General features: G+C 46.8%; 1 protein-coding gene across 2 annotated transcripts; it reads right to left on the reverse strand.

The window, feature by feature from the left end:
* Positions 1-8,551: 8,551 nt before the first annotated feature.
* LOC123040767 (phosducin-like protein 3) lies at positions 8,552-11,003 on the reverse strand. 2 transcript variants are annotated; one of them, XM_044463527.1, is made up of 4 exons: positions 10,705-11,003; positions 10,253-10,396; positions 9,468-9,676; positions 8,552-8,900 (listed from the first exon to the last, which is right to left on the reverse strand). In XM_044463527.1, exons 1-4 carry the CDS (start codon positions 10,944-10,946, stop codon positions 8,740-8,742), a joined length of 756 nt encoding a protein of 251 aa, XP_044319462.1. In that variant the 5' UTR covers positions 10,947-11,003; the 3' UTR covers positions 8,552-8,739. The 2 variants fall into 2 exon arrangements, with proteins under 2 accessions (XP_044319462.1, XP_044319463.1); XM_044463528.1 differs by lacking the exon at positions 8,552-8,900 and adding an exon at positions 8,907-9,182.
* Positions 11,004-12,222: the final 1,219 nt, after the last annotated feature.

Below are 12,222 nucleotides of genomic sequence, written 5' to 3' on the forward strand. Positions count from 1 at the left end.
AGGGGGCCCGGCCCCCCTAGTCCAATTCGTTTTGGGCTAGGGGGGCGTGCGCCACACCTTGGCCTGCCTCCTCTCTTCCACCACTTGGCCCATGAGGCCCATTAACCCCCTGGGGGGTCCGGTAACCCCCCGGTACTCCAAAAATACCTGATACACCTCGGAACTATTCTGGTGTCCGAATATAGTCTTCCAATATATCAATCTTTATGTCTCGGCCATTTCGAGACTCCTCGTCATGTCCGTGATCTCATCCGGGACTCCGAACAACCTTTGGTACATCAAATCACATAAACTCATAATACCAATCGTCATCGAAGGTTAAGCGTGCGGACCCTACGGGTTCGAGAACTATGTAGACATGACCGAGACTCATCTCCGGTCAATAACCAATAGCGGAACCTGGATGCTCATATTGGTTCCTGCATATTCTACGAAGATCTTTATCGGTCAAACTGCATAATAACATACATTGTTCCCTTTGTCATTGATATGTTACTTGCCCGAGATTCGATCGTCGGTATCATCATACCTAGTTCAATCTCGTTACCGGCAAGTCTCTTTACTCGTTCCGTAATACTTCATCCCGCAACTAACTCATTAGTTACAATGCTTGCAAGTCTTATAGTGATGAGTATTACCGAGAGGGCCCAGAGATACCTCTCCGAAACACGGAGTGACAAATCCTAATCTTGATCTATGACAATCCAACAAACACCTTGGAGACACCTGTATAGCACCTTTATAACACCCTTTTACATTGTGACATTTGGTAGCACACAAAGTGTTCCTCCGGTATTCGGGAGTTGCATAACCTCACAGTCTGAGGAACTTGTATAAGTCATGAAGAAAGCAGTAGCAATGAAACTGTAACGATCATAATGCTAAGCTAATGGATGGCTCATGTCCATCAAATCATTCTCCTAATGATGTGATACCATTTATCAAATGACAACACATGTCTATGGTTTGGAAACATTACCATCTTTGATTAACGGGCTAGTCAAGTAGAGGCATACTAGGGACTATATGTTTTGTCTATGTATTCACACATGTACTAAGTTTCTGGTTAATACAATTCTAGCATGAATAATAAACATTTATCATGAATTAAGGAAATAAATAATAACTTTATTATTGCCTCTAGGGCATATTTCCTTCAGTTCCACCATGTAGGAGCATAACCAGATAACTCCATAACAACAAGATCAACTCTCTTGGCTTCGGAAAAACCATGGATGCGGAAGATTTGATTGCACTCCTCCTCCCACTCAATATATGCATTTGGATCCTCTTTTTCCCATGAATGATGGCACATGTAGCTTCACTCTTGCTTGGTTTTCATGGTCATCTTGATCATGACGGTCATAATGATGACCATTGCGACCAAAAGCAGCACCATAGTGAGGCGGGGAGTATGGTTCATATCCCCCCATGCCTTCATCTTTGTCACCATGCTCGGAGAGATCTTCATGGGAGATGTCATCACCATCACGTGAAACTCGTCGCCAGTGTTCGGCGGCACACCCACGGGGGTTATGGTATCACCCGCGAGCTTCTCCTCCATGCAGCCCACCCTCACGGGATGCAGCAAAGTCGCCATGCCTCCGTTCAACACCACTAGCAGGGGCACCATCAACATGGCCACCTGCAGCTATTCCACGACCATTGTGGAGATCTTCGTTGCCATGGTGTGGTTGATTGTCTGCGATCAGCAAGGTAGCGCGACTGTGTTGGTGTTGATCCCATTGCCTGCAATAGGAAGACGACCTCCGAGACCGCAACTATACTTTCTTCAAGCATGACAAGTGTCTTTGGAGAGTCATCTTGCTCATTTTGATGCCCATGTACACTCGAGCTGGAGCCTGACATCTCCCGGAAACAAGTGACAAAAGAATATATATATATATATATATATATATATATATATATATATATATATATATATATATATATATATATATATACAGACGGTCTATTCTGCTAATATTAGCAGAATAACTATTCTGCACACCACTTCGGCACTGCACGCTCAACATAAGCGCACTGCATCATTTTGACGACGAGCACTGCAATAGAGACTAGTGAACTTCTCGTCGGAAAAAACTGCACGCGTTATTTTTTCGGTACTGTTTTCGCTCTAATTTTTTAACCGTTTATCGGAATGAGGTGTATAATATACCGTTGAAAAGCTATGTCTTAGGCGCAACTTTGCTATGTTGAACACTTTTCGAGATTCCTCGCGGTTTAAGAGCAGTTTCAAAAACGGCGCGGCGGATGACGAGTGGCAGCGAACATATTTTCCTGATTTTCTCTAAAGCGCTCATCGGAATAAAGCAAATGATACGCCGTTGGAAAGATATCGTCAAGGCGCATCTTTTTCATATGTATTATGTTTTCTAATTCATTACGGTTTAAGAGCAATTTCAAATTTACTAAATCGCGGAATTACGTTTTTTTGAATTTTTTGCAATTTTCGGTACTGTTTTCGCTCTAGTTTTTGAACCGTTTGTCGAAACGAGGCGTGTAATACGTTGTTGGAAAGCTATGGACAAGGCGCAACTTTCATATGTAGAAATGGTTTTGAGATTCCTTACGGTTTTTAGTTAATTTTGAAAATCGTGCGGCTGACTATGAGAGGCAGCGGCCATTTTTTGAGAAATTTTTGCAAACCGCTGGTCGAAATGATTCAAATTGTACGCTGTAGGAAAGATATCGTCGAGACACAACTTTTTCATGTAGAACGCTCCCTCTAATGCCTTACGGTTTAAGAGCAATTTTAAAATTACGGAAGTGCGGACACTCTATTTTTTTGTGACCCTCAAATCAGCGAGTGTACGTCATCCGACAGAAAACCGCACTGCATCAAACAGGCAAGAGAACTTCATGATTTCTTTTGTCGAACGTAAATTTTTCAAAAATGAGAAAGTATAGTGCACTTCACATCAGGTATAAATGAACCACAACACTACCAAAAAGTGAACCGCATTACTTTTTTCGCTTCCATAACAATATTTTTGTACTTACGGGATGAACATCACACGGCCGACCGCACTACTTCAGACAGAAAACCGCACTGCATTAGACGGTCAAGCGAACTTCATGATTTTTTTGTTGGGAGAAAACTTTCTCACACGAGTTTTTGTGAGTTTTTTTCAACATTTTTTTATGAACGAGAGTGGACCGCAGAGACGAGGGCAAGTGAACCACGACATATATCGAAGTGAACGGCATTACTATCTTGTTGTTTCGCTAAATTTTTCGCACTTTCATGTCAGGCCCAAGTGAACAGCATCACTCTCAAAAATGAACCACGTCCGAAAGACCAAACGCACTGCAGGTGTTGCATTGATATAGTGAACAACAAAAGAGCTTTATAGTGAACCATGTGAGAGAACAAAGTGAGCTTCAAAACATATATATCCATTCATTATTTTTATACAGCCACACATACATACAAAATCAACACTGTCACCAGCCGAAACACAATTGAGGACTAGTCGAGCTGCACTAGATCACACCCCAGCGGCGTACTGCACTTGCAAAGTAGACCATGACACTAAAACTGCATATTCGAAATAAAATAGACTACTTGTGCCTGACGAGATGAAACTTTTGTCTATACAAATAAAAGAAAGGAAAAAATGCCGCCCGCACCACCAAACTTCGCTGCAATTAACTGAATGTCCACGTGCACCGTGTTGCATGGTGTGCCGCTGCATATCATCTTTGCACCTTGTCGCCCTCCTCATGCCCGTCATACCACACATGAGATCAAATTTGCAGAGACAAGACAAATGAACTACATCAAAACTTATCTCAAACAAGTTAACTCCTGACTGAAAGAGGACTGATCGAGATGACTGAGTAAACCGCATGTTTTCACATGTGCTCTGTACTGCACATGATGAGAGGACCATGGTGGAAGCGGTGAACTACATGTCAGGCAACGGCCATTGGGCAAAGGGCACTCCACCGTGACCAGCCAAAGTGCATCAGGAGCACATCTGCACTGGTCACTAGGGCGCAGTTTGTTTCTGTTTTTTTATGTTTCTCCCCTCTCCTGCAAAAAACTGTAAATTGAATCGGAAGAACATCAATTTACGTTTGCAGTGCACTCAATATTTTCTTTAAGAAGTGAAAAGAGCGAAGAAGAACATGAGCATCACCGCTAAGTGCACTTTGGCTGACATGCAGTTTGCCCGCCGGAGGACAGCGACGCACACCGAATCGAAATGTAGGACATGACCTGAGAGATGAGGGAAGGGATGCACCAGGGGCCGAGGGGCATCCATGGCGAGCGCAGGTAAACACTTGGTGGCCAAGGTGCCACAGGGTCGTCGATGAGGGAACGCTGGTCGAGCGTGGGCCACAGGCTCACGCTCCTTTCGAGGTGGATTGCAGAGTGGAGGTCGTCGGAGAGGACCGCGGACTGGCCGGAATCTGGAGTAGAAGGTCGGCCGGCTGGCACGGGATCCATGGGTCCGTGGCCGGGGTCACCGGATCCAGCAGTGTGGGTCGGGGGCGGCGCGCCATGGAGGCACCTGCGCCAGCTCGGTGCGGGAGCGAGGCCCCGACGATGTGGCGGTGGTGGCGGAAGGAGGAGGGGATGCCGGAGGTGGAGGTGCTGCTCGATTTGGAGATGGGGAGAAGGTGGGGGAAGGGTGGAGATGCGGCGGATGGGGGTAGGGCAGCGCTCGAGCGGCGAGGGCGTGGCAGCTCGGATCCATCAGCGGGAGTCCACACCCGGCGCTGGCGGATCTGGGACGCGGTGTCCGGAAGCTGTGGGCGGCGAGCGGCGCCGGGCTGGGAATCAGCGTTGGTGGGGCAGAGGTGGTTGTGGGCGGCGCTCTAGTAGGTGGTGGCCGAGCGGCGCGATGGGTGCGGGACGGCGTCGGGGAGGACGCGGTGCGGCCGGTGAGATGAAGGTGACACCGGTGGGGAAGTAGTGGGGCGTGGCTCCTTGGAGGAAGGAGGAGGAGGGCGGGGGGTCGCGGGGTCTCCGGCCCATCCCATCAGGGCGGCGCAGGAGGAGGCTGGCGGGGCGCAGTGCTGGATGGAGGCTGGGCAGTGAATCGTGGATTCGTGGGGTTGTGGGGGTCATGGCCATGGAAGAAGATGGGGGTGGAGCGGGGTTTGACTAGTGGAACAGGTGGGGTAGGCATGCAACTTAGTCCGTCTGTCGTGGGATGCGGCGCCGGTTTTAGCAGAATAAATGATTCGGTGTGCAAAATAAGGTCTTAAGGGGTGTTATTAGAATAGACCCACCCTATATATATATATATATATATATATATATATATATATATATATATATATATAAGTGGAAAACACTAAAATTAACTTCTTGCTTACCCAAAGTCTAATGATTCCCTGACGGCTGTGCGGTGGTAGCAAATCAGGAGTGGGCGGGGGAATGAAAGGGAAGAAGCTGATGGTTTTTAGGTGGAGCTCGATGGGGTAAAATGAGTAGGCTAATGCTGAGATCCAATCGATGCAAACCAAATGAAACAAGAAAAAAATTGTAGATCCTTGCACCATGTTTGAGCTGCAACACTTGCCAATACAACTTCTAAAATTTCTCACCAAACTGAATATGATTGGACACTTGCTCAACACCTTTCTCTCTCTCTCTCTCTCTCTCTCTCTCTCTCTTCCTCCTTTTGCTCTCTCTCTTTTTTCCTCTCTTTTTTCTATTTTAGTCTGTAACACAATAGATCCAACAAAAAGACTCGCAAAAAAACAGCAGCAACTTCAGATAGAACTTGGTGCAAACACAAATAGGAAAGCAAACAACTAGATCTCAACAAACAAAGGCTTGGATTTTTTGTGGCCTTTTGGCTTTGGACTCTAGACGGGGAAAAATCAAAGTAAAAAGGATAGATCTAGCTATAAGGATACAGATCCTACCGTGTAAACCTTGCTATGCGACAACTTCTTCGGAGAAGATGATGTACAAGGGGTGGTTCGTTTCACGGCGTAGGATCGATGAATGGATGGGGATAACTAGCTGCAAGCAGCTGGAAAACGAAAAATAAGAGATTATGATCCGACGAGGAGGATGCTAACTATAGCCTAGAATCTGAACATTTGCCGATCCACAACCCACAATACTACCCCACACAACCACACTCAAGTCGTGGAGCATGGGATAGGTGCAATCCGCAAGGGAACCCACGAACTCTAACCCACACAACACGATCTAGTCACGGAGCACAGATTAGGAGCGACTTCTCAAGGAATCACGAGAATAAGGATAACAAGAGCTCTCCAATCTCAGGAGGAGTCTATGTCTTTGGTCTTTGATAGAAATGGCAAAAGTCCCCAAAGAAGGGAAGAGCTAGCCTATTTATAATAGGGACACCCCCTGGATAGGTGTGAAATCAAACTAGTTTTGGAAACCAGTTTAGGTGTGGAAGAGAACCAACTTTGGCTTGACTAAACGGGCTTTGAGATTTAATGAGGTAGCTTCTAGAAATCTCTCGTTGGAGGTGGTTGGCGGTTCCCGACTAAACATTGTTCACTGGAGTTAAACAATGTTCCTTCAGCAGCAAAGTCGAGTTTTGGAAACCTTTCGTGAGGTGGGATATCCAAACTCGTGCAAAACATTGTTTCACGCTAGGACAATGTTTCTTCAGTAGACAACCTATTTCTTCGAAACTTTGTTTCTTCATCATAAAACATTATTTTGGCACGGACTGAAAATGTTGTTGGTCTTCTTCGATGTTCAGTAGACAACCTATTTCTTCACAACTTTTTTTCTTCATCATAAAACACTATTTTGGCATTGACTGAAAATGTTGTTGGTCTTCTTCGATGTTGCACCTGAGTTCAACCAACAACGAAGGAGAGGTGAAGGCACAACCATGTTTTCAAGGTCAAATGATAAATTTAAGTTAGCGTTCACCTGATCATGTATTTGCTTTGCACGACTTTTTGCGATTGGACCTTTAATGATGGGTGGTGTAGTGTCCATTGTTGGGATGACCTCATTAGAAAGGGATCGGCAATTTGCTACTACGGCTGAAGCCAGTTCATAAAAAATGTACTCTACCATTTGTGAAGTCCAGAGCCCAATCACAAGTTGCAAGTTGCAACACACCAGTTCTTGATTCCAAGGAAACAAAGTTCATGCCTCGGGGGTACTCACCGCGGGTATGCTGGACAAGGTGGCAGCAGCCAGGATGGCGGTGAGCCACGGATCTGGAGGGGGATTCGCCGCTCCAGGTTGGATTAGCGCCGAATCTAAGGGATCTCGCGTATAGGGAGTAGGGAAGCGGGGACGGGATTCAGGCAGGGTTTGTGGTTCAAGAACAAATCATCACCGCCGATGGAAGACAGGCACACGAGACGAAGGCGAGTAGAGTTTCTAGCCAGAGTGACTACAGCGTGTTTTAATTTTGGCTGATTAGCCTCACGTGAGCTTACACTTTTTTTTAGACCGAAGACGTTCGACGCGTCCGGCTTTAACTTAATAAAGCCCACAACAGGCAGTGTACACACGACCAAAGTCTTACAACACGTTCAGGCCCACAAAAGCTCTAACGAAGCACGGGCAGAAGTTCAGGATTACATGCCGAAGGCGGCAAGACCAGAGCACGGAGGCTCACAGAAATAAAACCAAAAGGAGGCACCAAAACCTACGGTGACGGTGCAGGAGCTCTCGCCAAAGTGTAGACCTGTCGAAGACGAGCGAGAGCGAACTACAACAGATCAGCGTCTTGGCGCCTTCCCAGCGGTGCCCACTGCTGCAAAAAGATGACACATTTGAAGATAACATCAGCCGGGTGTGAGGGAAACACTCCCTCGATCGTAAGTTTGTTCCTAATGTGCCAAAGTGCCCAAAGTAATGCCCCCACACAGCACCACATGACACGTCTGGCGGAACCAGATACTGACGACAGCAAAGCACACATCTCAGAACATGACCTAGGATCCCAATCCCGGCCAGCGGCCTCTCGGACCACACTCCATGCAAACCGGGCCAAGTGGCATTGGAAGAACACGTGGTTAGCAGTTTCGGGCTCACCACATACCGCGCAAGACCCGTTAGACGGTCCGTTGCGTTTGGCAATATTTACCGATGTGGGGAGCTTGTCACGACACAATTGCCAAAAGAAAATCTTGATTTTCAGAGGCAGCCTAGCCTTCCAAAGCCCGGCCGCAACTTGCTGCTGGGTACCCCTAGGGAGAGCTCGGTAAAGGGAGTTTACTGAGAACTTGCCGGAGGCATTGAGGCGCCAAGACACCACGTCCGGGCCTTGCGAAAGGGCAACGCCCTCCAGAAGAGTCAGCAAGTTTCCCAAACTTGCCGTCTCCGGGCCAGTGAGTTCCCGCCGAAACTGCAGCGCAGGAGGGGGCTCGGCCAAAGCTTGCGCCACAAAAATGTGAGGTTCAAGCGCAATGTTAAACAGCTGTCTGAAACGGGACCAAAGAGGTTGGTCACCAATCCATAGGTCCGTCCAAAAACGCGCTGAGCAGCCATCCTTTACCGGGAACTTCGCCCCCATGGGCTTACACTTTCACGCTTCCAAAATTGGTCTACGCTTTCACGTGGTTTACTCTCTCTTCATTTCAAATTGCTTAAATTTTCGCAAAGTTTATACAGAACCTCGTCAAAACAGCTTCCAGATTTTTCACACACAGACAACCAAATAAGACCAGTAAAGCTGAGACAAATGTTGTCCGTGGATCAAAATGATATCACCGAGCCAAAACAAAACTAGCAGAAAAGAGTAAGTTTTAGTCGCTATCATCTTCGTCTTCTCGTGTTTCAAGCTGGGAGACAACCTTTTCTATGAACTTCCTGCGAACGCCTTCCATGACATTGTTACGGGATGAATCGCCACCACCTTGTCCATCATTCAGTACTGGGTCTGAATGGCAAAGCGCCAATGCAACAGCTGAAATAAACAGAATGAAAGTCTAGCATAAAGAGTGGAAGACCGTGCATTACACTTAAAGATTACGTGTGCTCACATCAGTTAAGTGGTCAAGAAAAATCCGTTGTCGTTTCTTATTCACAGGACATATTCGATTTTAATGGTAACAGCAGCATAACAGTGAACTAGGCATGCCACTGTATTAGGCACTCATCTAAAATTTGTTCCCTCGATTTTTTTTCCTGTATGTCATATGATGCAAGGCAAACATACATCAGGACCATATATCCACCGTAGACATGCCTGTCATAATGAACATGATTTCCTCTTAGTACGGAAGGAAAAAGCCTCATCCTAAGGTCAAAGATTATAGTCACGTTAAGCCATCTAGATTGTAATATCCACAGAAATTGTGAATTGTATCCTGCGACTGGCTAATTGAAACATCCTAATATCGCACACTGTTCACTGGTGTGTACTGACAATATTTTTGCCCAACCAACTAAATAAAGAAGAGTAACTTGAACTAACCTCACAAAAGAAAACTTGAACTAACATAATGGAAACTGATTGTGTGGTACAACTTACATTCAGGTGTGCATTTCTTTCCACCGAATTTCTGTAGACCAACATAAGTCCCTTTGACAGCACTGTTGTTGTACACCAGTATTGTAGGAACATTCCTATCTGGGTAGTTGGGAATACAGTCCGTGGAAATAATTTTAACAAACTTGGTTTCTGCATATTTTGTTGCCAGTTCCTCCAGGCAAGTCTCAAGCAGCCCACATTCTGGTATCCTGCGATAAGATCCATAGAAGTCTCAGACAATGAACAGTTCGAGGTAGAATTTCTTCCTAAAGTCATTTCTGTATTATAAGCACCTGTGGGAAACAGTTAAACAGCATATAAAGCAGAAGCACTGCAAACGTCTCACAGAAGCATAGGGCATAATGGCCTAAAATCCTACAGTTTCCAGTCAAAATGAGTATAAATCAAAATAGGAGCAAAGGGCTTTTCGTAGGCTGCTGCTCTGTGCAGTTAAAGATGGGATCCAACCTGTTCTGTTTGCGGAGAGCGTGTGGAGTAAATCGAAGTAGAATAGAAGAGGAAAAATATCATGGTGGTATGGTTTGCTAAGCTGGGTTATCTTGTTTATTTTGAAATGGTAGTTCAAAAATCACGTGCATACAAGGTCAGATTTTGCCAGAACTATTTCAACACAACTATATCTTTACGGACGGAGTATGTATAGTTAGACACTTAGTTACGAATAAAGTTCTACCTACATGCGCATAAAAAAATTAGCTGTTTCTTGGTGTAGTTTTTGACAGAAGAAGGGCATCATATTGTAAATAGGATGAATTTCGCCTTACGCATCCTTGTAGAGGAAGACCACAACCCAGACATCCGGTGGAGCCTGCGAAACCTCACGCACAAAATCAGAGCCTGTGATGGGCTGTACTGTGCCGAATCTGGCAGTTTTTGCTGCCTCCTTGAGCTCTGCAAGCCTCATCCTCCTGTAAGCACACCACAACATCAGAACATCAGACAATTGGTGGACATGGATTTTCTGGCTCCATGGATCAGAACGACACTTCTCGCAAGTGGTACCAAAACAACTGAAATTGTACAGTAGTGCCCCGAGCCCGGATCAAAAACAACTGAAACAGAGCAGATTTCTGTGGAAATCACACGAATTACCTCCATCCTACCGTGTAATTCGGATCAAATCATTCACGAAAAGCACCAGTGGAACACATCTCATGGATCACCAGACGTGCGGGAGACTAGATCGAGGCCGAGGGGAAAAGAGAGAGGGGCGCACCTGTACTGCTCGAGGAAGCGGTCATCGTCGAGTTCGTCCTCGAGCTCCTCGAGCTCGTCGGGGTCGCGCGCGTCGAGCCACTCCTTGGACTTGGGCTGCTCGTCGGCGTCGACCCTGGGGGCGAAGGGCGGCGGCTTGAAGGGCTCCGGCTTCTCGGGCAGGTTCCCGAGTTTGCGCTGGATGTCGTCCCACTGCGTGGTCGCCCCCTCCACGTCCTTGTACACGAAGTGGTAGTCCGCCATGTCCGAGCCTCGAACGAGCGAGCGAGCGAGAGACAGAGATCGGGACAGAGATCGGAACGAGGAGGCTGACAAGTGGACCCCACGTACTCGCGCTGGACGCTATCGCGCGTGGGACCGGATCCGCGTGTGGCAGGTTGGGCCCGCTTGTCATTCAGACAGAGGCTTTCCGCTGGACGAGACGGCGCCACTGATCGCGAAACAAAAACCAAGGAGATGAAGCGGAGCGGGAGAAGATCATTCTTCGGGGCGGCGGAGACGACGGTTGCCATCTCGCCAACGACACCATCCTCCGAGACCGCGACGGTTGGCCATCTCGCCAACGACACCATCCTCCGTCATCGAGGCCGCGAAGGAGTTCATCCCAGAGAGGTAACAACATGTAGCACTGAAGAAGAAGGTGAGTGATACTTTCGCAAGCACCACAGAATGTGCATGCATCTAAGGTGGCAATTGATCTCCGGAAGCGTCTCTCATTGGTGTAGACACAGTCCTTGCGTGCAAGCCAAATGAAAATTCTGCTTTTATTTGACGCATAATTCCTCCAAATGGTAGGAGCGAGCTGGTTGGTCGGCTGCGCTAGCCAAAGCACCGAATAGGCCATTTTGGTTGTAAGAGGTTTACCTCCCTGTCTGCCAATCCTCTTGTCTTGTATCTGCAAATTCAAGTTAATTGTTGCCAAAGTAGCACGCAATTCCCCCAGACCACGTTCAGCCGCGTGAGATAATTGATTTGTGAGGTCTAGGTTAAGTTTCATAGGAGCTAGTACCCGAGCCACAGAGGCGGACTACCGCATGTAGTGTGAGAAATGGGTTGGGAAATGAACAGCCAGATTGTTAGTGGAGTTGGGTAGCCAAAGGTCGTCCCAGACGAAGGTGGATTGAACATTACCCATAGAAACCATGGTGATGGATCGGAAGAAATCAAGGCCTTTGAAAATGTCCCGCCAAGCAGGAGTGGCAGATTGACCGCAAGGGCCCAAGTCATGAACCAGAGATCACCCGTATTTGCTAAGGAGGTAATGAGGAGTCAACTGATTGCCTTGATCGTGGAGTTTGGACAAGTGCTTAAAAAATAAACACATATTTAAGTGTTTAAGAGACGAAAAACCCAAATCGCCGTTAGTACACACTACAAAAAAAAACACTTCCGTGATGATACGTATTTGTTACAGTAGGTCACATTTTCTGTCATGCATGTACATCCATGACGATTTTATGACAGAATCAAGATAGTCATACCTGTGCTGTCGTAGAAGTGTTCCATGACATTACAAAAA

This window comes from Triticum aestivum, chromosome 2B (genome assembly GCF_018294505.1).
Source record: "Triticum aestivum cultivar Chinese Spring chromosome 2B, IWGSC CS RefSeq v2.1, whole genome shotgun sequence".
In the NCBI taxonomy this organism is placed as follows: Eukaryota; Viridiplantae; Streptophyta; class Magnoliopsida; order Poales; family Poaceae; genus Triticum; species Triticum aestivum.

Bases quoted from the DNA above. Each gene is read 5' to 3' on its own strand.
- LOC123040767 (XM_044463527.1), bottom strand. From the start codon at position 10,946: ATGGCGGACTACCACTTCGTGTACAAGGACGTGGAGGGGGCGACCACG. The intron at 10,397-10,704 runs GTGCGCCCCTCT...GTGTGCTTACAG, and splicing joins CGCTTCCTCGAGCAGTACAG to GAGGATGAGGCTTGCAGAGC. The intron at 9,677-10,252 runs GTAAGGCGAAAT...ATCTTATCGCAG, and splicing joins GTCTTCCTCTACAAGGATGC to GATACCAGAATGTGGGCTGC.